The 26,922-nt window shown below is 31.7% G+C and overlaps 1 protein-coding gene across 1 annotated transcript; it reads left to right on the top strand.

The window, feature by feature from the left end:
* The first annotated feature begins 1,018 nt into the window (after window positions 1–1,018).
* On the top strand, window positions 1,019–22,577 carry LOC107456403 (dermonecrotic toxin StSicTox-betaIB1i). Its single transcript, XM_016074295.3, has 7 exons — window positions 1,019–1,103; window positions 3,542–3,680; window positions 4,848–5,091; window positions 7,121–7,252; window positions 11,784–11,906; window positions 18,221–18,452; window positions 22,233–22,577. Exons 2-7 carry the CDS (start codon window positions 3,645–3,647, stop codon window positions 22,426–22,428), a joined length of 963 nt encoding a protein of 320 aa, XP_015929781.2. The 5' UTR covers window positions 1,019–1,103; window positions 3,542–3,644; the 3' UTR covers window positions 22,429–22,577.
* Window positions 22,578–26,922: the final 4,345 nt, after the last annotated feature.

The raw sequence follows: 26,922 nt of genomic DNA, 5'->3' as shown, positions 1-26,922 counted from the left end.
CTAAAAATAATAATGCGAGGAACTTTCAAAAATGAAAAGGTAATTTTTAACCAAATGCTTAAGTAGACAAGCTTAAAATCAATTTTATATTTTATTTTATGACCGGCGTTGAACAGCCTATCCAATACTATTTAAGTCTATCAATGTTCAACTCCGCAGCCTTGCAATTTTAAGCTCAAACCAGAAGACAAGGGAACTCCTGGATCAATCACTGAAACAAACTAGCCTTCGGGGACGACTTTTCGATGACTTTACGATCGACGATTTTTCGACTTTTTCGTTACCGGGAAAGGTAAGCCTCAAAAACTCCCACAAACAATCCGATGGAGAGTGGATTCAAGCCCATGATCCGTTTGTCATTGAGGATATTTTATGTCAGCATTGTGGTCCATGTGAACCAGGAGAAGAACTTCCATCAGTCAATTATAGCTGTGATTTGATCCTAGATCAAATAATTTCAAGCTTGCGCTCTATTCCCTGAGCCGACGCCAATCTACTTAAAATGAATTTTATTTTATTTTATAATCGTCCTTGAACAGTCTTAAAATAAATTTAAAAATGTTAGTATTGTTTTTTGATAGGTTCGGTCACGTTTTTATTTCTAATAGAAGACAATTTTCTAAGAATTCGTTTTTGCTCTTCTCTAATAATCATCCTAAACATTTTAGAGGAATAATAAAATTAAAAAATATTACAAACATAAATAATGAAGAAAATTCAATTTCCGATTCAAAATTTGTTTTCATTTTATATTTAATTTAATTTTCAAAAGAAAATATTGCAACACATTCTTGCAGAAAATGATTCGAAATTACCCTATTCATAGTCATGACGTTGATTAATTACATTTGAAACTTTTTTTTTAATTTATTTTCATTTCTTTCTCTCTCTTAGCTTTTTTAGATAGTAAAATCTTTTTTTTATTCGACGTTAGTTACATCAATTATAAATCAATATAATGTTAATTTTTTCCTTATTCTTTTTTTTTTTACCCATTATATAAAATCATCTTTTCTGTTCCCCTTGGGATTTAATCATTTTGTATTATCTCTAATGTTAACTAAAGCTGAATATTTCTAAAGAAAACTTCAGACCTTTACCAGGTATGTGATGTTATGATTACACTTTAACATCTCTCAATATTTCAAATTTTAAACTTTATTACTTTTCTATAGATTTTAATAAAAATGTTGGATTTTAAAATGAAACTACATAAAGTTTTAAATTATGCTTTTAAAATTTTAATTTTATTTTGCTATTTTCCTCTTTTTTGATTTAGTGGCACCTTGTGGTCAAAATTGTGATTGACGATAAACTTTAATTTCAGAAACTTGACAGCAAATTCTTTTTCCAGCTTTACGGAAAGCAGTCTGAAATTTCATTGACAATTAATTCCCTTCTACAATTACATGACGATATCTTCTGCTTGTAGCGAAATGGGAACGCTGTCATCAAGTACTAAGTTCCTATTCATATTTAAGTGCTTCAGCTAGTCAGAAAGTGTGACCGATATCTTTATTATAAAATACTATCGTTACAAACCCCAAAAACAAGCTAATAAAAATACAATATAATATCAATTAAAAAGAGAGCACTTTCATTTGTTATGTGTTATTTAAATGATTCGCTATTAATTATTAATTGGTTATTAAATTAATTTAGTTTTATCTTGAGCACCGGTCACCAATCTTTAGACCATCGGGGAATATCAAGTATTAGAACCGTTATTTTGAAAGTGGAATAAGTCTATTTTTTCTATAAATCGGCAAACTAAAAAATAACCATTGTTATTTTTTTTGGAAATTTTTTCGTATATTTAACGGTTTAAAGCCGTTTTGTTGATAAAAGGGGTTTTCATCTTAATCATTAAAGGATTAAAACCATCAAATGAAATTCTAGTTTTTGCCCTGCAGTTTTGCGTTTCGTAGTATAACTTTTTTTCCCAATCATTTTACGATTGTTTTGTATACTGGCTCTTACCTTTTAGCAACTATTTCAAGGTTTTGCAAATCGTATAAATACAACTGAAGTTCTACTTTATTGTCAAATTGATAAAATGTTGGACCAATCAATAAACAATGAAGCTACAGCGGCTCAAGAGGCATAGCGTGTGCGTCCAGATGAAATGATCCAGGTCTGATTCCATTTGGGTTAAAATCGGTTAAGAAAACAGATTTATTTTTGTTGTAAAAAACTGGTTTTGTTTCCTTAAAAAACCAGTCCAGACATAGATTTTCATCATAATTTTTACGAGAAATAATTATTTAAGTATGTTAAAAAACCGTTGATGTTATGTATTTACTTCGCAAATTTTACTATTTTGCACAACCCAGTTGTCGGTTTAAAACTGTAAATTTTACGAGAATTTTTTACAGTTTAATCAATTAGAGTGGTGTTTACAGCTCTTTACTATTAAAGTTTAAAATGCAATATTGATTATTAAAACTGCAATAAGTAAAAGCTCCAAATAGATTTACCTCACTTTCAATCTCTTCCTTTTTTCTTTCACAACAAGAGGAAAGTTAGGTATATTTTTTTATACACACTGACTGTACTTAAATGGATATTATATTACGAAAAATTATAATTAAATGCAAACATGTAAATACACGAATAATTATTTTAATTTTTATTGACAATTCGTGACATTCAAGGTAACTTTGGGGCACGTATGTCAGTCATACTGCTGTACCTCCCTCTTGCCGAAATGTGCATACACTATCTATGCTTACGTAGCTGATTATTCTCAGACTGTGTTGACTAAAAATTATTATTTTCAAGACACAATTTAAGAAAACTGATTTAAAGTTGCTTTAATTTTGGTTTTCGCAAATGGACATTAAAAAGAATGCTTCTGCGATAATATTTTTAGCTAAAATTCATTTGATTATTTTATTCATAAATCGTTCTCAACTGATTATAAATATTAAAAGAGCATGTTTACTCCTTTAGCCACGGTGGTTCAGGAGATAGAGCGTTTGCCTCGCAATGAGTTGACCCAGATTCGAATCCAGGCGGTGAATGGTTGCTGTGAATTTTGTTCCCGGCTAGGACTGACCACAGTGCTGAGGGAAAATATCCTAAACGCTAGACAGATTACTGGTTAGAATCTCTTTTTAGTCGAAATAACCCAAGAGGTTTTCGTGGTTTTCCTCGGCATGTAACGCCAATGCGGATAAGCTCCTTAAAAACTTCTCCACGAAAGATAGTTCACCCTAATGCTTGATTCAGGAGTTCCCTTGTAATTTAAAATGAGTTCCCTTGTATTTTAAGTTAGGTTCAAAAAAATCATAGCTCATTTAATCTCTCGGGAATACTTAATCAAATTACGCGTCGAAGAAAGGGTACAACAATGATGAAAACACGTTGTAATTTTGTGTAGCTCTTTTTAGTAACATTTAAACTATTAGCTGTCATTCTGTCTTTTATTTTATTTGCAACACATTGGAGCACAAAGTTCAAAAATTCAAATCTTGCGTGAATTTTAATTTTAGTGAAAAATTTGTTTTTTTCTAATTGCTGTAACCATTATGAATTACAGAAGAGCTACACAGGAATTCATAAGAACTGGAAAGAGGATTGGAGCATTTCAGTCTTATTGGAGCATTAGGAATACAGAGGGTCGTAGGAAGATAAATAAAAGAATGGTCTGGAATTTGTTGATTTTGTTTATATTAAAGGTATGGAACAATATAACTATATTTCATTTTGAAATCAAAACATATCGATTAAATTAATTTTTTTTAATTTTCAAAAGCAATCAAAGTACTTTTTTACTTTAAAATCAAATTAATTTTTTTAATTTCGAAATAGTTTTAATATAATAAACTAATTGGCTATAATGATACAATATGCGCAAAATTCTGTTTTAATAAGTAAAAAAAAGCGATACTGAGTAGAGTTTTTTAAAAGAGATACTTCAATATATTTATAACAAACTTGTAGTTTTTAATTACATTATTCAATTATATTATAATGACAATTTTTTTTATAACCGTCTTTGAACAGCCGAGACAAATTTGAAATTACAATTACCGATGTTGAAGTCCATAGTCTTGTAATTTTAGTCTCAATTTAGAAGACAAAGGAACTCTTGGATCAAGTATTGGTAAAATTTTGCGTTTGTGGAGGATTTTTAATGGGACCAATCCTCATTTGCATTGCATAGAAAGGAAAACTAGGAAAACTTTTCACGGTGAGCTTGACTGCAAAGGGATATTAATTATTATAAATAACCCATAATTCGTCTACCACTTGGGATATTTTACATCAGCACTGTTTTACATCAGTTACATATATTTTACATCAGTACATTTTACCTCAGCAATTTTTTAAGCATAGACGCATTATAAATAGTGATTTTTATCTTAGGACAATTATTCTTTATTTTGAAACCTTTCTTTCTTTGTCGTAAGGGAATGCGTCCTGGTAAGAGCCTTTATGTTTTGCTATCATGCCTTATATATATATANTATATATATATATATATGAATTTTTTAAAAATCTTCTCAAAACGGACAAATTGGAATTTTTAAACGATTTTTCGTATGATAGTGTTCTCTGTATACTCTGTCAATTTTCAGAAATTTAGCACAAATGATTTTAGGGAGACATAAAATATTGATGATATAGTTGTTACTGATTATGCCGACATTGTGGATAGACTGACATAACGAGTAACCGTAAAAGAAAAAAAAATGAAACAAAATAAGATATTCCAGGTTTAATATCGGCATGATTCCAGTGATAACAGTCGACGGTTATTGAGTAATCTTGATCGCATGCAATTCTAGGATAATAATATAAGACATTATCAATATTTTAATTGAGAACGTTATACTCGACAGGTAGTCACAAGTGCTGAAGATAATAGAAGGCCCATTTGGAATATTGCTCATATGGTAAATACATTGGGAGAAGTAGATAGTTACTTAGACCAAGGAGCAAATGGTTTGGAATTCGACGTGTACTTTGATGGGGAAAATCCAGTTATTACCTACCATCCTGTTCCATGCGATTGCTTTAGAACTTGCATGCTGCGGGAGAAGCTAGACACCTATTTAGAATACATGCGGGATATTACAACGCCCGGTAAGAATAACACTGGGGAACAAGTATATATATTTTTATAGTTTTCTGTTGCATGAGATTTTTTAACAGATTAACTGAGCTTTTGTATACTTTTGTATTGCTAATTTTTAATATGCAATCTGCTTCTCTCTCCAAGTTATAGTTGACTTTTTTAGTCTATTTTTATTGAAAAATACAAGTTTAAAAGCGTTAAACGTAAGAAACTCGTCAGCACTGTGGTCGGTGCTAGCCAGGTGTAGATTTCGTATCGACCAAACACCGCTTGGATTCGAACCCGAGTCTCCTTATAGGAAGGTGGTCACCCTATCTCCTGAGCCATCATAGTACTCTCGTAAGCTTATTCAGAACTCTATGTCTTAGATATCACCGATCTTTTTCAATAATTATTTTACAGGCTGATTGAAAAAATCTCTAATATTTTATATTCAGTCTGATATTTTTCAGGCTTATTACAGCCTGTTTATGAATGTGTAGACCAAAGTTAGAAGCATGCGAATAATTTAATTTGAACAAATTTAGTGAAGCCTATTCCATTGAGGGTATTTACAGGAAACATTCTCCATTTAATACTTATCGCAAACTGTCTGAAATGAATTAGGCTTTCTGGGTAATGAATGATATATTTTTAAATTAGTCTAACGTATTTTTAAGATCACAGCAATAAATGTTGATTAGGAAGTACAGGAGAATTTTCCAATTAATATTGCGTATTGCAAAATGATGACAGTTGTTAACAAAACGCCGGATTATTAAAGTAGCTTTTGACCATAAATTAGATTCATTATAATCAAACCATTAAGAGTTCACAAGTAGCATTAAAGGGATTTGCAAGAATATTATTTTAGTGACGAATGTTTAGATGTCGAGCATGAAAAAATAACAAATTTAAATACATATGTTTATTTTATTATTAATAATTCGAAAATTTAAAACGTGGAGTTTCTTTTCTGTATCATGTCTTTCATTTATTCTTTTGTGTATATCTATAGTCTTTTGCAGTAAAGCCTGTATTATTACTAGAATATTTCCGAACAAATCTTTACCAGCATGTTTATCGAAATTGTTTTCTTTCCAACTAAACTTTCTTAATACAAGGCGCAGTTGTGCATAAGTTTTGCTTTCAGTTAACTTGCTTAAGCTCAACAGTTACTTAATACTAGGTTTACGGGGCACGTCATTTTGACGTATTTCGACTTTTGTAAGGAAAATTATAAAACCCGTTTGAATTTTTATTTTATCTCTTGTAATGACTTTTAACCATTGATCGAAGTAAATATATATTAAATGCTCTTTACCTCAAAAGCGTTGAAATATTGAAATTCTCTATGTGGTATACCAATTTCTACGGATATGCGTCAATTTGACGCGATCATAATTTAGACAAAAGTTTAAGTAAACAAGAAATTATCACATCAATAATAAATAGGAATGTACCGACAATACTTCGATTCGTTATCTCAAATAAAACAAGCGATAAACAACTGTTGCCGATAAGCAATAATAGAAAGAACAAACGCAGAATGTCAATTGATGTCAGAGTGTCAGATTTTGAAGGTTTCAGTTGCTTAGTTCGAGTATTGAAACATAAAATACTAGAATATTTTATAAATATATATCTCATATCTTCATTTTTTTCTTATAGTATACATATACATTGGTTTCTAAGTGCAGAGATGCCAACTGCTCCGGACACGCGAAAATAATTTAAAAAATGGTAAATATCAACAAAGTAAATTTTGAAATATGAAGTGGTGAATTATTTAAGCAAACGAATTATTTAGAAATAGTGGTGGATAAAAATCTACTAAATTGAATTTATTAAATTAAGAATCACAATTCTTTCATACGTCAAATTGACGTGTGTCCGTAGAGATAGGTATATAAGAAACGTCCGTAAACCTAGTGTTAAGGAACTGGCTACCTCAGAGTATTGATTACAACATTTTTCGATAGGAAAATTTTAAAATTTCTTTACCTAAACGCAGGAAACTTAAATAGGAAATAATATTTCTTTGCAAATTTTTTCCAGGTAGTCCAAAATATCGAAAGGAATTGGTTTTCCTCTTTATGGATCTAAAAGTAAGTTCTATAGGTGCAGGAAGTTTGAAGCATGCTGGAGAAAATATTGCTAAAAAATTGTTAGATATTTATTGGCAAAATGGTAAGTAATAATCTCTTTCTAATTCTTAAACTTTTTTTTTACTTTCTTACTATGCGTATAGTTAAATAACTGCTTTGAAGCATTTTTTTAAAAGAAAGACCTAGAACTTGAGGTAGTAATAGTAAACATTTTTAATTTCCTAATAAATCGAAATGGTTATCAAACTAAACTTTTCACATAATATTTATCATACGTTCATTACAAAGTACCAGATATCTGCAGCGGCTGGTAGATCCATCCTCGTTAACTCACCGCTTTGTAGTTAGACATTGATCTTGACAGAAATTGCTCTAAATATTTAAACACTCATCCTGTGATTTAATCTTATACAGTGCATTAAGGTATTATATATTTATAAGTGCAAATCTGGACTCACGTCTTCCCGTTGTCAGTCACCACTGTGCGCTTTCGACTCAACTTCCTTCAAAAGCATTGCTTATAATCAAGAGTGATGCATTAAAGTATTAATGTTTTGTTTTCCCTCACGGTATCGTTGCTTTGTAATTCTTGATTAAAACAGTCTTTTGAAAGCTTTAATCAAGAACTATTCGATATAGCCTGGTTGGTTGGGCATTGGACTCGTGTTCGTGAGAACGGGAGTTCGAATCCAGCCAGCCAGAGAATCCCCGTGTATTAAATAGTGCACGTTAAATCTGTTGGGTTGACTGAGGTCGTTAAACCTGCCACAAAGTCCTCCCAGTTCACACAACAAATCCCTATCTCTGGAGGTACTGATCAAGGAGTTCTCTTGTCTTCTGCATTGGGTTCAAAATTATAAGGCTACGGAATTGGACACTGGCAGTCGTAAACCCAGAGTTGGGTCGGCTGTTCAACTACGGTTACAAAGTAAAATCAAGAGTTCGTAACTGCTGTTCATTATTAATGACTGTTAGGTTAAGTCAAGGCTGAACTAGATCGAGAGCTTAACTTTTACGTCTCAGAATGTCTCATTACACCAAAATGGACAGTCACTAAAACAATGCTGATTCTGTAAAGTCGAAAATACCCTTTAAACATTGTTCTTGGTAGCATTGTGCTAAATTTCTAAATAATTTTTTCCTCGTGGACACTCTTTTTAGCTGCACCTTTAAGGCGGACGATACCCTCTTTGTATAAAATGGAAGTTATCTGCTACACTTAATTAATATTTCTGGTGGTATCTTTACAAAGTAAATTCATAAAATGAGATATTTGCTTCCTAAAATATAAACTATGATTTATCATGTTTAGTCATGTTTAATTTAGCTTCAAAAATTCCACGAGAATTTAAATATTGAAGTTGAAAATGTTCCTAACAATCACTTTTGCATATTTTTTTCCTATTATATTAATGAAATTAATGCAAACATTTAAATGAAGAGAGTTTGAAACAATTCGTGATTACATTAAGTAATTTTAACGACTCAATATCTTCCCTTACAATATCAAAATCTAATTTATAATTTCAAGATCACTTATGAGATTCAGTATATAATCTTAGTGTGGTCTAACAAGTCATGCTACAAAACAAATGACGGAATTTTTTTGTCCACAAAAAGCATGCCAAACATACAGAAAAAACAAGGCTCTTCACAACATTAAAATATCAATTAAGTTAATTTCCTAACTATAAATTCTTTTATTTATTGCCTTGCTTATAGTTTCTGCGAATAACACAAACCATTATGATTACGTTAAAACATGATTTTAATCGCGACGCAAAGAGTTACACTCTTAAGCAAAGAGAACTATGAAACATGGAGAATTCAGATGAAAGCTTTCCTCACAGCGTTATTATAGGTTGGAGAAGATATCGCAGATTTAGTTTCATCTCCGTCCCTGCTTTCACTGGACGATTCTATAATATCCACAATTGAAATGGCCTGTGTCTCACAAATTAAAACATCACGAATATTCTAATCACTTTTCATCATAGAGCTCTACCTCGTTCTCCATAATAACATGAGCAGTAGAGTCAAGCCATAATCATCTAGCCATCCAGCCATAACCTCCCTTCTTGATGGTTATGGTCAAGCGGCGTTTCAAGGGGTTGCACCATCGAAGGAGTCGATAAACCACCTTTTCTAAAACTATTTACTAATGACATTTTTTCAGACTACCTGGATCAATTTGAGTGTTTCTAAAGCGTTTATTTTCTTCTTTTGTTCAGCATTAGATTGGGGCAATAATAGATTCAGCTGATATTTGTAATTTCTACGTAACTTAACATATTCTGTTCCATATTTGGTAACATTTCTGATGCTTCAAAACTATCTGAAAATCCTTTAAACCGTCATTGAACAAAACATATAGATGTTAAATACCATTCATTAGAGAATCTACCGAAAATCACTTTATCATTCTTAAACATGTATCTATAAATGATTTGGGGGTAGTTGTATTGACCTAAGGTCAGCCGAATTCAAAAACTTATGGATTGTGTTGAAATTATTGGTGCATATGGGTTATTATTACAAAAAAAACAATGTCCACATAGAGGAGAAGAGTTGGAAACGTAAAACGAAAGCCTACATTGAACATTTAGAGCGCTCGGGGATAACCCGAATATTAAATCTGCACTGATGGTGTCGCCACTTGGACAATGAATCTGGAATGAGACACATGTAATGTAATCAATCCTTTTGTTTAATTTCGTTTTCTTATTTTGAGCCGTTATTATGTACATATTTAATTAATGGTAATCTTTGTTGCTTTTTACCATTTAAACACCTTCTACTGCGATGCACTCTGCCGCAAACAACAACTAGATCATGTTTTTCAATGTCGAAATTTAATATGTTATGCTACGTAAACGATTAACTTCGTACCTTATATTAGAGTACCTCCTGGATGTTATAACAGATTAAATCTAGGTGATAAGAACAAGTTCGTATACAGGTGGTTACAATTATATTAAAGAGGGAATAAACTTGACAAAGTTTGTCCTATCTTTATTCAGCATCCTCTATGTTGTAAAAAACGCTTATATGAAAAAAAGCAGCGGTTTTGTAATAATAAAAAGCGTTAAAGATCTATTTTTTTGATATTTAAAAAGTTGCTTCAACATTTTATCATCTGGACTCATAAAAATGTGTAAACATTTGGAATTGATAATTTTTTATCTAGGTTGTGAAATAGCGCCTAATTGACTGGGTTTTTTTTAAAATTTTCATAACTTAAAAAACACTTAAGTTATTTGTCAGTTCGAAAGTTCATATAATTCTTCACTGAATGATAATATATATATATATATTTTAAAATCATAGTTTGGCGAAAGAGCTTCAGAAAGCACTGATAATTAATCTCGTAGAAGGACTTAATGCAGCAGTATATTTTTAAAGCGTACATACATCGTAAACTAATCGTAAACTAATCATGCATCACTAATCGTAAACGAAATCACAGCTGAATACTTTTACTTTCGACGCATTATAGCTATACATTGCTTAGGTTCATACAATGAATAAACGATACAGTGCATTTAAAGTGCAAATCGATGGTGTATAAAATCTGTGAATAAAAAATTCACTAGTCCAAGAAAATTAAAATTAATTCATAGTTAAATAAAAGCATCCGCATAATTAATACGCTAAATAAAAAATTACCGATTTTTAAATGTTTGCAAATTATTACTGATATGTTAATGATGTCGATAAAATTTATTATACGCTTCATGAACCGGGAGGAAATGAAATCTGAAAAAAATCAAATCATTAATTTCAATCATTGACACTTTTCATGTACGAAACAAGATCTAAGCGATTAGGGGCAGTTTTTTTGAAATCTAAAATCACTATTTTAGCAATCAATCTCCCCTGCTCAGGGGATAGAGAGTTCACCTCCCAATGAGGTTACCCTGATTCAAACTGCAGAGGTGGTTGGTCGATATGAATTCTGCTCCCGGCTGGCGCCTACCACAGTACTGACGTAAAATATCCTCAGTGATGGCAGGTTATGAGATAAAATCCGATCTCTATGAGCAAGGGAGGTTTTCGTTGTTTTCCACTAAACGCAATACATATGCTCGTAAGATCAATCACAACTTCCACTTCGAAGTCTAGTTTGTACCAACACTTGATCCAGGTGTTCGCTTGTCTTCTGGGTAGGAATCAATTTACAAGGCTGCAGAGTTGAACATTGATAGTCGTAAACTCAACATTGGGTCTGCTGTTCGACACTAGTTATCATTATAATTTTAATATTATAATATGCCATTGCATACGAAAAAAACGAGGGCTTCTAGCAAAATATTTTTCTTTCAGAACAACTTTCTGCAGATTACACGGGTTTGAGAAACTCTACACGCTATACCTAAAAACGATATTACGCGTTTTAAACATGAGTTTTACTAAAATAGAATGCACCTGGTGGTCGAAATTTGAACTAATATTTTATTGCAGATTTCATTTCCGTATACAGTGCATATCGAAGTTTCAGTGGCATTTGTAAATTAAAACAGACTATGTGTCGATCTTAATATATGGAGTATTACCTGCTATAGATAATATCAATTAATTAAAGAAAGAAATAATTCCACGTTTTTATATTTTAGGAGAAGCAGGAGGGCAAGCATTTATTTTAGTGTCGTTGCCCTATGTAAGTCACATTGAGTTATTTCATGGTTTTCTCGGAACGCTGGAAGAAAGGAATGCCACATTTAGAAAAGATAAAATAGGTAAAGTTTTTAAATTACAGTATGCACAAACCACAGAAAACAATTAAATACTCTTAGTAAATTTAGGTCTAGTCTTAGATCGAATCTTCACATACTAAGACTGAATCTTAGTGATTTACAAAGGTGATTTCAAATATGCCAATTAATTATAGCATGGTGGCTCAGGGGATAGAGAGCTCGCTACCCAATAAGGCTCAGTTTCGAATGCCAGCGATGACTGGTCGATATTAATTCCGGACTCGGCTCACGACTACCAAGGTGCTGACGTAAAACATTCTCATTGGTAAACGGATCAGAGGTTAGAGTCCCCTAACAGTCCAGCTTCCCGTGAGAGGTTTTCGTGGTTTTAATCTTCATAGAACGCAAATGCGGGCATATTTCATTAAAGAGTCCTCCGCAAATAAAATTTCTCCAAATACTTAGTAATCTCATCCCTTGTCCTCAGGATTAGGTTCAAAATTATGAAGTTGAACATTGATAATCGCAAACTCAAAATTGGGTCGACTGTTCAACTCCGCTTATAAAATAAAATAAAATTAATTAGAGCAGCGATATTTTAAATTACGAAATAAGGCACAAAAACGTTCTTTCTTTAAATAAGTATACTTTTTTTCGACTGAGTTGGATTTTTAAACCTAAAAGAATATGAGGAATAGCGGTAACCACAATCTGGTAAATATGTTTTCAGTTGTTTGATCAGGAAAGTGGTAAAAAACTTAGACACCCTTATGCAAATTTTATTCTTTGCGCTTCTCGCACTCTCTCGAGAACTTTTTAAGTGAATATAAAATTGTTGAATGGAATTATAAAAGTTAGTTCTTGCAAAATCAAATTTCAACACAGAAACTAATCATGAATTGCTCTTAAATTTTTTTTTATTGTTCCATATAAAGTTGCATTTTTTAAAATGATATATAAAAATCTATATACTTTACAATTCAAAACTATTTTAACTTTTGTTAAATAAAATATGTAAAATAATTAATTTTCAAAAATTATATCATTACTTGAAATTATCTTTGGGTGAATAATTTATATAATTGTGTGTAAAAAGTTTTCTAGTCGCTTAAAAAGTTTTCGAAGCATGGCGAACTAAGCAAAAAGTAAAAAAAATTAGGAAGGGTTAAAATTTTCCATCGCTTTCCTGACTTAACTATTGGGAATCTATTTTTCAGATTGCGCCCCCCATCCCCCATTTTTTAAGGGTCAGAAATCTGAATCCGTCAAAAAATGCATGTTTATTCAGAGAAAGTATAATTTTGTGTCTGATTTGCTGACAAAAAAAGTCTGTTCTGAGTAATAAGCATATTTAAGTTTTAAGCCCTCAAACCATTAAGATTGAGTCTGTGATAATCCGATCATTAGGGAACAAGGGCTATTCTGGGTATTCTGTTTTTCATTATTTTTTAATTATTATTTTTATCTTATAATTTAATTTCTTTTTTCAATTTTCATTTTATTTTATTTTTATTTTTTTTAATTTTTATTTTATTATTTTAATTTTATTTTATTTTTATTTATTTTATTTTTTTTATTTTATTTTTTTATTTTATTTTTATTTATTTTTTATTTTATTTTTATTTTATTTTTATTTTTATTTTTTTTTTTATTTTTATTTTTTTTTTTATTTTATTTTTTTTTTATTTTATTTTTTAATTATTTATTTATTTATTTTTTTATTAATTTATTTTCATTCGGCTCTACGTCTTATAAAAAAATCGTAGGGTATATAGTAAATAAGAGTATGTTAAAAAAGTATCAAAGAGGTGCAGGAGAAGTAGGGTTTAAATCCTAATGCCACAAACTAGTCCATCGATTTTCCATGAGCTACATGTTTTGCACGCTTTCCAAATAACCTGCAAAAAAATTGCAACAATATATTCAGGAAATGTGCGTTCATAAAAAAAATTTCCTTCGGTGCGAATCAAGGTTAAACTGTAATGTCGAGAAAATGTTATAAAGCAAAATTTACTTTATTATTTACTCGACATTACCATTTAATAAAATACGGGTTTTCTTGTCATTACAGTTAAAATTTTATAAAATTTTACTGTGTTTCTATTCATATGGAACCATATAATGGTCTATAGAAATACATTAACGTTCGAAATTCGAACTTAAAATTAATATTTTTAAGGACAATTATTAAATAAAAATTTCTTTTTCTTATAGATATTTTCATTATCAAAAGCTCTAATTATGTTCTTCTTCAACCGTTAAAAACATTTTCCGAACTTATCAGTTTAAATTTTTCTTTGATTTGCTAGCTTTCCGACTGACTTCAAAATCATAAAACTTTACACGCGTATTTTTTTTAAAAATTATTATTAGTATTTCATTTTGAGTGAATATTTCAAACATGCTAAACAGCTTCACCAATCTAGTTAGGCTATACCTCATTAAGATATCACGCTTCCATAGAAAGTAATTAAAAAATGTATCTAACATTATTAAGTCGTTAAATAAGGGGCAACAGATGGCGCTGTTATCGATAAGTATATGAGAAGTTTCATTCATTACAATTGGTAGTATGTTAAATCTTAACGTATTTTCTTTTAAAATTTATTTATTAAACTATTCATTTAACGCTAAAAAAAGATCCCTTGCTATTTCATCAAGGTTAGTTTCTAGCGAATGATTCCAGATTATCAAGAATAATATTGTAAGTTAAATTACGGGAAAAAATGGATTTTGAAGTGGTTTTATAGTTTCAGTTTCATCTTCTTTAAACTTTAAATCTTTGTTCAAATTATTTTTTTTTCCTATGACTGTCACATCATATCTATAATAGTCGGAATAAAAGCGTCTCAAAATGACTGTCATTTTAAAATACAGATGGTTCTGGGATTATCCCTCTTAACCTATGTTTTAAGATCCTTACACAAAATAAAGTCAATAAAATATTATACCCATTAAGGGTTCCAAAGTGAAATTAAGTTGATATCTAGGGAATATTTAAAAATTTATCAAAATCTGGAGAATCAGTACTGAAATAGGTTGAATTAATAAGATCAACATTAAATTGATAGCCAAGTAAACTTAGAGTAGTAACACACTCCTTCAAGTACGACTATTAAATAAAGAGAACACTTTTAAGTTTGTTCATTTTGATGTTTTTAACACCACATTCCCCAAAACTGATTCATCTGATTTTATTAATACTTTTATTTCTTCTGCTTTTATATATATTTAGTAATTTTGATAAGTTTAGTTTTATTAAATTTTTTGCCTTGACCGTTTTAGAAAATATACAGGTATAGGACAAAATAATAGGAACACCTGTGAAAAAAAGAAAATATTTTATTAATAAGGAGTTGGGCAACCTTTGGCCTGAATGACAGCTTGCATTCGACGTGGGATTGACAAATAAAGGTCTTGAACAAAGTTCATTGGAATTTGCAGCCATTCCTCTTGCAGAGCTGTCTCGAGTTCAGAGAGTGTGCGTGGAAGAGGAAACCGAGCACGGACTTTTTTCTCCAAAAAACCCCACAAAGGCTCAATGATATTGAGATCAGGGGACTGAGGACACCACGTTAGATGGTCCACTTCATCATTATGCTCATTTAACCATGTTTGAACACAGTGAGACGTGTGAACAGGGGCGTTGTCATCTTGGAACACAAGACGTTCTCCCGGAAAGAGAATATGAAGCATAGGGTGAAGATGATCTGCAAGAATGCTTCGGTAATGGTCCCCTTTGACCACCCCTCTCAAGACAACGAGAGGCATCAATCCACGGGCAGATATAGCGCCCCACACCAGCACAGAACCACCTCTATGTTTCACGGTTGGAACCAGGCAGTCAACATGAAATGCTTCTGCCGGCGTTCGCCACACGAACACACGTCCGGTGGCTGGAATAGTGTAAAAGAGGATTCATCAGACCGGATGACTTGTTCCCATTGCTGTTGTGTCCATTTTAGGTGGTCTTGGCACCACTGTAGTCTCTTCAAAGCATTCCGCGCTGAAACTAACGGTTTTGGAATAGCTACTCTGCCATGAATGTTAGCAGCATGCAACTCCCGTTGAAAAGTTTTCATGGATACAGGGTTCAGGAGGTGGGTATTCATCTCAAATGTTATCACCGGCAGTGTAGTCTTGCGTTTTCGAGCGACTATCCTCTTCAACACCCGTCTATCACGGTCTGACAACTTCGACTTCCTGCTGCTGTTGTGCCTCGCCGAAGTCACCTTACCCAACTTTGTGTATGCCAACAGAGTCCTTGATACAGTGGTCCTTGAAACACCTACAAGGTTCGCTGTTCTGGACACGGACGCTCCAGCCAGGCGAGCTCCGATTATCATGCCTCTTTTAAGGTCATAGAGGTCGGACATAATCTCGTTTTGCTAGAAACAGATTTTTCTCATGCAAATCTCACACTGCCAAATGCTAGACAGATACCTTGCCTTTCATCACCAGTAGGTGGCACATTCTTACGACACGTGCCCGCCGCTTATTGGACTGTCGAGAACGACTCCATTCTTTCACAGGTGTTCCTATTATTTTGTCCTATACCTGTATTTGTTTTTGTATAGTTTCTGTTAAAAATTAGAATCAATTACCAACTTAAACATAATAATGTTAAACAATATAAAAACCTAACAAAGGTATATTACTTGATTAAAAAGCTTTATTGGCTTCTAAAATAAGTGGAATGAAATAAAAGTCGATATGATTTAAGCACTTAAAAGTAGGCGCCTGTTCTCAAGACTAGCCAGACATTTCTTATTTTTAAGTCTCTGCTACTGCAGTTTTTCAAGTTTCGTTTTTCACACTTATTTTTCATATTTGCTTGGAAATTTTTCTTTCAATATTTCAATTTAATTTTGCTTCTTTTCTTTTACGTCGAGCAAGTTTTGAGAATGGGTGTCTATTTTGAGAGCTTAAAACATGTCTGCATATTTCTAATCCCCCCCTTACTGCTTCAGTTTCTTATTTACATTTATTATTTATTTAATACTAGCCGCCTAAGACAGCTAGCTGTCCGCCCCGCTATGTTTCTTGGGCTCTAGCACTGGTAGTAGAGACACGATCCTCTTCCAATCTTCTTTGACGTTTCGCGGGTGTCTCGGACCCTAACACTGCTAGTTGAGACACGATCCTCTTCTTATCTTCCTTGACGTTCCACAGGTGTTTTTCGGGCCCTAACACTGCTAGTTGAGACACGATCCTCTTCTAATCTTTGACGTTTCTCTGATACTTCTTGGGCTCTAGAATTGCTTGTCGAAATTCGGTCATGTTCCATCCTTCTTTGATGTTCCACAGACGTTTCTTGGGCCCTTCTTCTCCTTTGAGAATCTCTTAATGTCTTTTTCTTTGACAAAATACAAAGTTTTTTGGAAAGCGGTTCTGCCATGTCAGTAATCGGGTTTTTTAAGAAGTCAACGAATAATTTAGAACAACAATTGCTATGAAAGCAAATCATGAAACTTCAATATTAAAATCTAAGTGCTTACCTGCAAACTGAAACTTTCTGAAAATAACTAATTACATTTAATAAAAACTGTTAAAATAAAGAATAGAAAAACCAAAAAGATCCAAGGTAAGTTTGATCGTTCCTTCAAAAACAATTAAATTCCTATTTTATATATTATATAGCTACAACGCTTAAGAAAAAAAAACTAAAATGCTAAATACATGAAAAGAACACGAAAACGAATTAATTTTTTATGGTATCAATTTCTATTTCTATATAATTTTTTATGGTATCAATTTCTATTTCTATATCGCTACAAAAATTATCGTCTTCGCTTAAGAAAAAAAAATAGAGCGTGGAAAGAAGAAGAAAAACTTATTATAACAATTATGAACAGCTACAAATATATCAAAGCGAAGCGTTCTATTTACGTATCGAATATGTTGCTACATTTTTAATACAAAAGTTAAACTTTTCTCCACTTTGATAAATGTAAACTAATGCGAACCTTAGAATTAAATTATTAATTCCTTCATATATTATTGGTTTAAGTTGTCGAAAATTAGTATTTCAATTGTAAGGTTCATACATTTATAAGAGTGGAGAAAAGTATATGTATTTTTTAATAGTTTTTTGAATATAGCTCTTTGAAGACGAAAAAGTATAGATTTCCTTACAAAATGACTGATAACTAAAAAACTAATCCAAATTTTTGAAAAAGAAAAAAAATACTTCTTCATTATGTCAAAACACAATTATGTATTGTATAGATACAATAGGTTCAGTTTTAAATTGCCTATCGAAAATATTATATTGATTTACAGCTCTCAGATAATTACAATAAGCTCTAAAAGCTATCGAGTGCTATCTAATAAAGTAAAGCTCTTGTTGTACGCAGGTTTTGAATTTTCTGGCAACGAAGATTTAAAAACAATCGAATACGTCCTACAGACTAACAATGTAAGTAGCAATAACTTCTGGCAAGGAGACGGTATTACCAATTGCCTCCCACGTGGCACATACAGACTCATAGATGCCATCAACTCACGGGATTACAAGGAAAAAAGTTACATGTCAAAAGTATACTGGTGGACAGTCGATAAAAGTAGCACAATGCAGAGAATTTTAAGGTATAAAAAAAGTTTTCTTTTAGATTTGTACAAAAAAATAAAATAAACAATTGGTCATATTACCTGACTAAAGAGGGCCGGGATAGTCTGGTTGGCAGGGCGCTGGGCCCATGTCAGAGAGTTCGTGGGTTCGAACCCCGCCGGCAGAAGAAGAAGTGTAGTAAAGTGACTGATGCACGTTAAATCTGTCGAGTCACAAAAGTCCTCATAACAAATCAATACCTCTGGGGGTACTGGATTGGAGATCGATCGTTCTCTGATTCAGGTCAAAATTACAATCTGCGGATGAATGAATGGATGTATGAATGGGTCCGTCCTATAAACGAGTGTGACGAATGGTGTGGCAGAAGTCGAATTCTTGGCCATAGATGGCGCCACTGAAAAACAAGAACAATCGCACCCCCTCTGCCTAAGCAGGCATACGTCAACAAACAACAACCTGACTAAAGATTTCGCTTGCTTCAAAAATTTACAAATCAGAAATAACAGTCGACATGCTTCAAGCGCTTAAAAAATAAGCTCCCATTTTCAAGATCTGCCATACGTGACTGGGAACAAACAAAAATGAGTTGAAATAAATAAAAAAAGTAAAGTTGCCAAAAAAGGGAAAAAATAAAAGTAAGATGACAAATCTAGAGAAATCACTAGCCGGGAGAGAAAAAAAACGAAAACAGAGCTCGACAGACCACAATGGTTAAAAGGGTAAAATGCATTTCCAAGCGCTATGGAGATGTCGTGAGGAATTAATGACGTTAACAAGGAAATCAACATTCAAATTGATAAAGCAAGATTCCTGAGCTTTAAGATGAGCTGATGCAATTGGCATGGAAATAATTTTGCCCTTGTCAAAATTGAATTTATGCCTAAGATTCCAATAATGTGCAGCAACTGATGATTTTTCGCATTCTTGATAACGGACATATTTATAGTGTTCCTTAATTCTAAATTTTAAGTCTACATTTTTGAAGCGCTTGAAACATTTCGACTGTTATTTCCTATTTGTATATTTTTTCAGAGAATAAATTTGAATGCGAGAAGTTTTTAATTAGGTAGTATCTTACTGCTTCAGCTTCTTAAGTTTATCGAAGGTTGATTTTCGAAGGCTTCGTCGACATATGAAATGATGCTTTCTTGTGCATAATGCGCCATTTTCATAACTGCTATGAGATTTCAACAATTACTCATGACTGTTAGGATATAAAGTTTAGCCTATTTAAAGCTAGCGCTATTTATACTTATTCTGAAAATGAAACATAACGCAAATATGGAGAAAAGACATAGTTTTGAGGAAATTAAAAGCGTTTGTGCCCTAGACTCTCAATATTTTAAAAATTACTACAATGCACAGTGTGTCAACAGCCAAGGTTTCGTGGCCAAAATTAGTATTTCGATAAAACTTGTTTCAAATTCTGGGGGTTTTTATTTACGGGTTTTTATGTGCAGGTAAATTGAATTCATAGTTAAAATTTTGAGATACACTAAAAATACCCAAAAAAAAACTGGCGGCTGAAATATGGCGAGCAAAATTTAAAAAAATAATATAGTAGATACGTTTAAATAATTAAATGTAGCAATGAAAATATAATAGTTTTCGCAATTTTATATTAAAAATGAAAGGCAAATTATATTTCCGAAGTAATATTACAAAATTACACGAAAACATGAAAAAAAACATAATTTTTGTTTTTTTGGTATATTTAGTCCCCCTTTGCAATACGGGCAAAATGGGGCAGGTTTTTTCGAAAGAAGAAACATCAAAGAAGAGAACAAAAAACAATTTAGCTAATTATCTCTTGGAACTGTTGGGAACTAAGTTTCGAAAGTCATTCAAACATTGTAAAATGTCAAATGATAAGATATAAATCATAAGTTTGTCAAGAGTATTAACTAATCCAACAAATTAAAAAATTGTACTATAATTTCAGACTAATTACTCTGATAAAAATGTAACAGTAAGGTGAAATTCCTATATATATTTCGGAAATAAAAATTGAAAAGTTACATTTAAAAAAAAAATTTAACGAATTTTTCATTACATTGTACTCTTGTCAGTCCAGAAAGTAAATTATAATGTTTGGAATGATTATGAATACTTAATTTGGGCTGTATTAAAACTGACTACACATATTTTAGTTGAAAATTTAACTTTCGACATTTGACCAAAGATCATGGTCTTCTGGCCCACAGTGCAATTCTGCATCATCTGGGCTCCTAAAAATTTGAAAAAACTGACAATGAGGCAATGATTTTGATAATTTTTTTTCTGGGAAAATGTCACCAGATTTAGTTATTCTAAGACCCAAATAATTCTTCACAACTTGACGGTATATGTAGTTTAAACTCATCGTTTTACTTCAAGTGTAAAGAACTGAAACTGTGTTTTTTTTATTTTCCTTGGCGACAGAGCTTCGAAAATCAATGTTAATCCCTCAAACATCCAACAAAATGCGGCTTATGAAAAATATACAGAATGGGGGATTCAGGTGGGTTTTTTTATCTTCTAGATTAAATTAACTTGTCGAAAGGGTGTCATTTTAAAATAATATTTTCATGATTTCTCTGAGTGAAAAATTTGAGATCGCTTTGTGCAAAAATTGAAAAAAAACACCTTAAATTACTTTTGATTTAATAATCGGGTTTTCACATACTGAGACTCAATCTTAACAGTTAGCCGCTACGTAATCAATTTATGACCATTTCACTATTTTCCGTATAACAGCAAGGGGCTCTTGTCTACTAGAGTAATTTTTTGAAGTTCAACGGTCTTTGGCGAGTAGCAATGGAAATTGTATTCTATCCCCGACTTCTATAAACAGAGTTTTTATGGATGTTGAAATCCTGACAACATTCAATTGCCATTTTTATGACTGTTGAAATCCTGACTATTTTCCGTATAGTAGCACAAAGCGCTCTTCACCACTACCGGTCTAGTTCAACAGTCTCTGACTTTTCAGTGAGTAGTTATAGAAATTGTAATCTATTCCCGGTATCTAAGAGTAGAGCTTTTGACCCTTTTATTGCATGTTGAAATTTTAACTGCTATGGCTGCAAGGAGCTAACTAGCAAAGAGTTTAACTGGTGCTCTTTGGCAGGTAACAATACTAAACAAGACCATTTCATTAATTCTAGAACATTACGAAGTAGCAAAAAAAAGTTATCCATCAAAATTTCAGCAACCCCCCCCCCCAAAATCAACAGATATAAAACTAAAATGAAAAAACTTTATACACGAACAGCTTTAAAAACTACATTTTTCAAAGGGACTCAAAAAAAGAAAACAAATAAATTTTTTGGCACATTACTTTCCCAATTATCTTCTATCACTGTTATATAATCTATTGTGATACGTGTTTAATAGTGCTTTGATTATAAAAGTTGTGATTAAGCTATAATCTCTAAAAAAAATATGATAAGTGAAGTTATTAAATAAAATGTAAAAACAGTTAAACAATTAAGTATAAAAAATAAAGCTAACACGTCATTAAATTAATAAAACTTAAGAAGTAGAATGGCTTCCAGTAATATTGGAACTGAGAGAAGAGCCACTTGTAACCACATTATTGAAGGGTACAATCACATTTTGAGTTATGATATGATACAGTTCCACTACTTTCTAAACTCCTTTCCATAAAGCTGTTGGATTTCGAAAACACAACTATGATTATTTTCGTAAACATCAGCACGAAAGATATATTGCTTGATTCAGTTCGATTTTGTAAATGTGTATAGTTTTTGCTAAGAATATTTTCCTTCCAACATTTTTTTATTCATTTATTTCAGATTAGGCGTGGATGGTATGATTACAAACCATCCTGACAGACTGGTAGAGGTGTTAAAAGATAGTGAATTTGCAAGCACCTTTCGGCTAGCAAGCATAGAAGACAGCCCTTGGACAAAACATCCAGCAGAAAAGACTTATTATCGGCATAATTGCACATCCCTGCCTACCGAAGAGGAAGTTCTGTACAATATTTAATGCTTTTAAGCGTATATTGATGGCAATGTATAAAATGCCGGTATTTGTTACAATTCTGGAACTGCTTTTGCAGTTTTGGGGACCATATAATAATTTATCATTTAATTATGGTAAAAATGTTATACGCATTAAATAATTTAATACTTAAATTATGTCTGCCTGTAGTGATGCTTCTACTGGGTTCATTTTTCTAAAATAATATTGAAATGCTACACGAAACATTCAATAATTACTAGGTACACATGCTTGCTGTGTTTGCCAACTACAGAAACTGCTTTCGCAGTTCATTTTGTGTTGCTACCCAATTTGAACTTGGTCTCAACGTGACCTGAATTGTACACTTAGGAAGAACAGCTCACAAACATTGCCTATAAACCTAACTATAAATTTCAGTGATTAGGGATGCAATAGATTTAAGTCCTTCTAACGTAAACTTATAAAATGTCTAAAAACCAAAATAAAGGGTGTCGTAATTAAGGGGTATGAAATGGGAAAAAGAGTAAAAACAAAAGTTGAGTGATAGGTAAAACAGTAGTATACTGTCTGAGTAAAAAAAAAAGGTTTGTGAAAAATGAGTAAAAATGAGCAACGTATTTCTGATCATTCTAAGCGCATCTCTCTGTGTTAAGTATTATGCACCATTAAAGCTAAAATAATGTTGAACGTCTAAATAAAACAAATTTAAAAGAAACATAGGGAACAGTTTGTTTATTTATATGAATGATTCACATTTAGCTTTTGATTTCAGCTTAGTTAGTTTCTGCAGTTTTCATTGTCGACGCGAGAAACGAAATTTCATCGGTTTTGTGACAAAATACGCATCAGTCTTTCATATAATAAAAATTCTACTCAAATTTATACAACAGTCTTATGATATATTTGACTACCAAATTAGCGAAGAAGTAGTTTCTTAGTAATATCTTACAACTTTTCGGAATTTTTTTCCCGAATGTATTCTTTAAATTTTCTGAAAAAATCTTAAAAGGAAACTGCCATGGTGAGAGATGAGAAATACGAGATTTCTTTTTGTGCTAAGTCACGTATAGATGGTGCTGCCATCTATACGTGAATGAGAGATTCGTGTTTTAATAAACCATAATTACGCCGATCGGCCTGTGTAGGGGGCAGGGAACTGCCCTTGCATTAGAAAGGTTCTGGGTTCGAATACCGGTCAAGGCATGGATGTTTCTTTCTCTCTATCTGTGTTCTAGGTCTTTTCTCCTTTGTGTGTGAATGTGACCCGCCCTATAAATGGGTTGTGGTAGTGTGACGTGGGCGACGCTGCAACCGCGGTGGCTTAGCCACAGGTGCCCATTGGGTAACGAAAAGAGAGTTAGCAGTTCTGGCACTTTCTGTGGTCAAAGGACAATAGTTACAAGTGCCCGCCATTAAAGAAGAAAAAAAAGACCAGAATTACCAATTGAAGAGTGCAACATATTGGAATCTATTCATGAGTTGAAGGAATAACGGAAATATTATGGTGCCAACGTTGGGCTTTGAACCAAGGTCAGCTAGTAATGAGGTTTACAGGTTATTCATCTCGGCTAAATTATGTACCCAGATGCGAAGAAATAAGTGGCTTCATAAAGTATTCACTGCACATTATCAAGAATATTTTTTTTTCTTAATTTGATCTGATGACTTTTGATAATGCAATAAAATAAGAAGCGATCTTCAGATTTAAAATTAAGAAAGCTAATCAGAAATAAATTAAGATTTAAAATCTTCACAATAACTTTTCTAATATTCTGCAAAATCAGTCTTAAAAAGAGGGTCATTCCTCTGATTTTCCTTAGATTTTGTATTCTGCCAAAAATCTTCAGATATTTTAGTTGTGATTAAGTTGATCTTGAAAAAAATAATTATTATATTACGTTCACAGGAGAAAATATCTATTCATTGCACCGTTTTGTTTAGTGTCGCTTAGTACAATTTCCCGACTCTGTTGTATTAAGTAATGTATGATTGGAAAGAAGTTGATGAAGACGAAACAAGTTCATAAAGACCGATATGATTATAATAATTATTTATTTTTCAATAACTATTTGCACGCCACTGTTATAAAATGGCCGTGATAAGACAAAAATAATCCAGGCTCCATGATTTAGACGTTTAAGTCATTTTATACTGATTTTATAATTGAGACTATATTCTTTTCGGTCTATATTCGGTTTCTAAGTAGAATTTACCACGATCTCTTTTTTCTGCATTGTATTTGTTTTTAAAACTGCTCTCTTAAAAAATCTAGCTTTACTAAAGCTTCAATAAAGATGTCTAAGTAGACGTCACATCACTAACCTGCCTACTGAAAACTCATCAATGATCAACCAGTTATAAATGCAGTCAATAAGAATATGTTTCTATTGGTATAGAAATATGAATCAGCCAAAATGATAAGTGCAATCGGAAATTGATTGAATGGTTATGGAGCACTAATCTAGTTAAGCCTTTTATCTGGGCATCTCTATATCCGCTCATTAGAACGTAATGTCTTCCAAATCCTCTGCTTCAACTCATTTGTGCCTATGTTTTTTTTTTTTTGTTTCAAAAAATTATTTTTCTAATAAATAAATAAATAAATAAAATGAATAAATAAATAAAAATGAATAAATAAATATAAATAAATAAATAAAAATAAATAAATAAATAACTAATAATAAAGAAATTAAAAAGAAAATGCTGGAACAAGCACTTCAATCTCAGAATTTATTTTTCAGAGCTCCCTTTTGGTCTCCTATTAAATTCTGAAATTTTAAATATTAATGTTTGGCTCTGAAGTCAATGCACAGCAGTTTTTTAAAGCTAAACAACTAGGTAACAAGCGAGAAGATCTTGGTATAATCAAAAATGTAATACCACTAATTCCAAATAGATATTTATCATATAAAGACCATTTAAGCATATAAAAACTGGGCATTATATGCTTAATATAAGTAAAGGATATGTATTTCCATCCCCCTTTAAATTAGTGTATTAGTACTGTTGCTGCGACTGACGACCTGAGGAAAGGAGATTTAGGTTCACACCGGCATTGTCCAGCAAGAGGACTGGGCGAAGTCCCTTTTTGGCATTTATTAAAACCAAATCAAATTTATAAAAATATCAGAGGAGTATGTCAACAGTCTTGACTCTCACATTATCTACTCATGGAATTTACAATAGAATTCTTGTTTATACAATATAAGCTTTTGTGCATGATTAGGCAATATATTACATATGTTTTTTTTAAAAGTGAGAAGTCCATTATAATGACAGCAAATCATTGTATATTTATACAACTGTTTATAATTTAAGTGTTAATCAATGGACCTTATGAAATAAAACAGTTTGACGAAAATCTGAAAAAAAAATTTTTACTACGAAATAAAGATAGAATATAAAATTAAAATTAAATCAATAAATAGTTAAAAAAGGAAGTAAGATAATACAGTGCACTAAAAACTAAACTGACCATCTTAAATAACTTTCGGTCTAATGATTGGATTTTCACGTTCTAGGACTCCATGGCTCGAAAGGGCGACTTCAAATATACTAATTATTTAGTGCCGACGATATTTTACGTTACGTATCGAAAAAAAGTCGTATATTTAAAACTCAATTTCTCAGGAACTATTCAGTCAATTTTTGCTTAAATTCTGTATTTTGCCATTAAAATTAGATACCTTAAAATTACGTAAAAAATTTGATACCTGACAATTTAATATTTTTTCTACTATTATCACATAAAATAATAAATATTTTTTAAAAAAAATTCTTGCATGGAATTATCTTTGGATAAATAAATTTTATAATTGCATGCAAATATTTTTCAGTTTGCTTGTAAAGTTCTCGAAATATGGCGAAATACGCAAAAAAATAATGTTAATAATTAGGGGATTCAAACTTTTCGTCGCTCTCCTTACTAAACTACAGGGATCATGTTTTCCAGATCGCGACTACCTAATACTTTTTGAGGATCAGAAATCCAAATCCGTTGAAGATAAGGTATGTATATTTAGAGAGATGTCGTTTAGAGGTCTGATTTCGTAATTTAAAAAATTGTTTGCAGTAATTAATTAGCATATTTGAGGTCACCCCCTTGAGTAATTAAGATTGAGACCTAGAACGTTAAGATCCGATCATTATATCAAAAGTTATTCAGGTTGTTCCTTTTTTTCTTGGTGCACTGTACATTAAAGGATCGAGGGTAAATGGTTTAAAGGAAAATATATAATATATAATTCATTAATGTAAAACTGTGCTTTATTTTTGTTCAAGTTGATCGAACCAAAGAATCACTTAATTAAATTCACGATACCCGATAATATGGTTCAATTTCATACCGCATTACAGGATGCGATAATTTTTAGCAGAAGTTACTCTAAATTTTTAAACACTGAAATTGAATATTTTTTAAATTGACTATTATCAGCTTTTAATTTGTTATCAAATAAGAACGCTAATCCTTCTGTTTGGTAATGAAATTGTTTCCCACTAACCTTGAGTTAAATTCTT

The sequence above is a fragment of the Parasteatoda tepidariorum genome, chromosome 2 (assembly GCF_043381705.1).
Source record: "Parasteatoda tepidariorum isolate YZ-2023 chromosome 2, CAS_Ptep_4.0, whole genome shotgun sequence".
NCBI lineage: Eukaryota > Metazoa > Arthropoda > Arachnida > Araneae > Theridiidae > Parasteatoda > Parasteatoda tepidariorum.
Note: the sequence above shows the minus strand (reverse complement) of the source record. Positions and strands in the feature narration are given on the sequence as shown.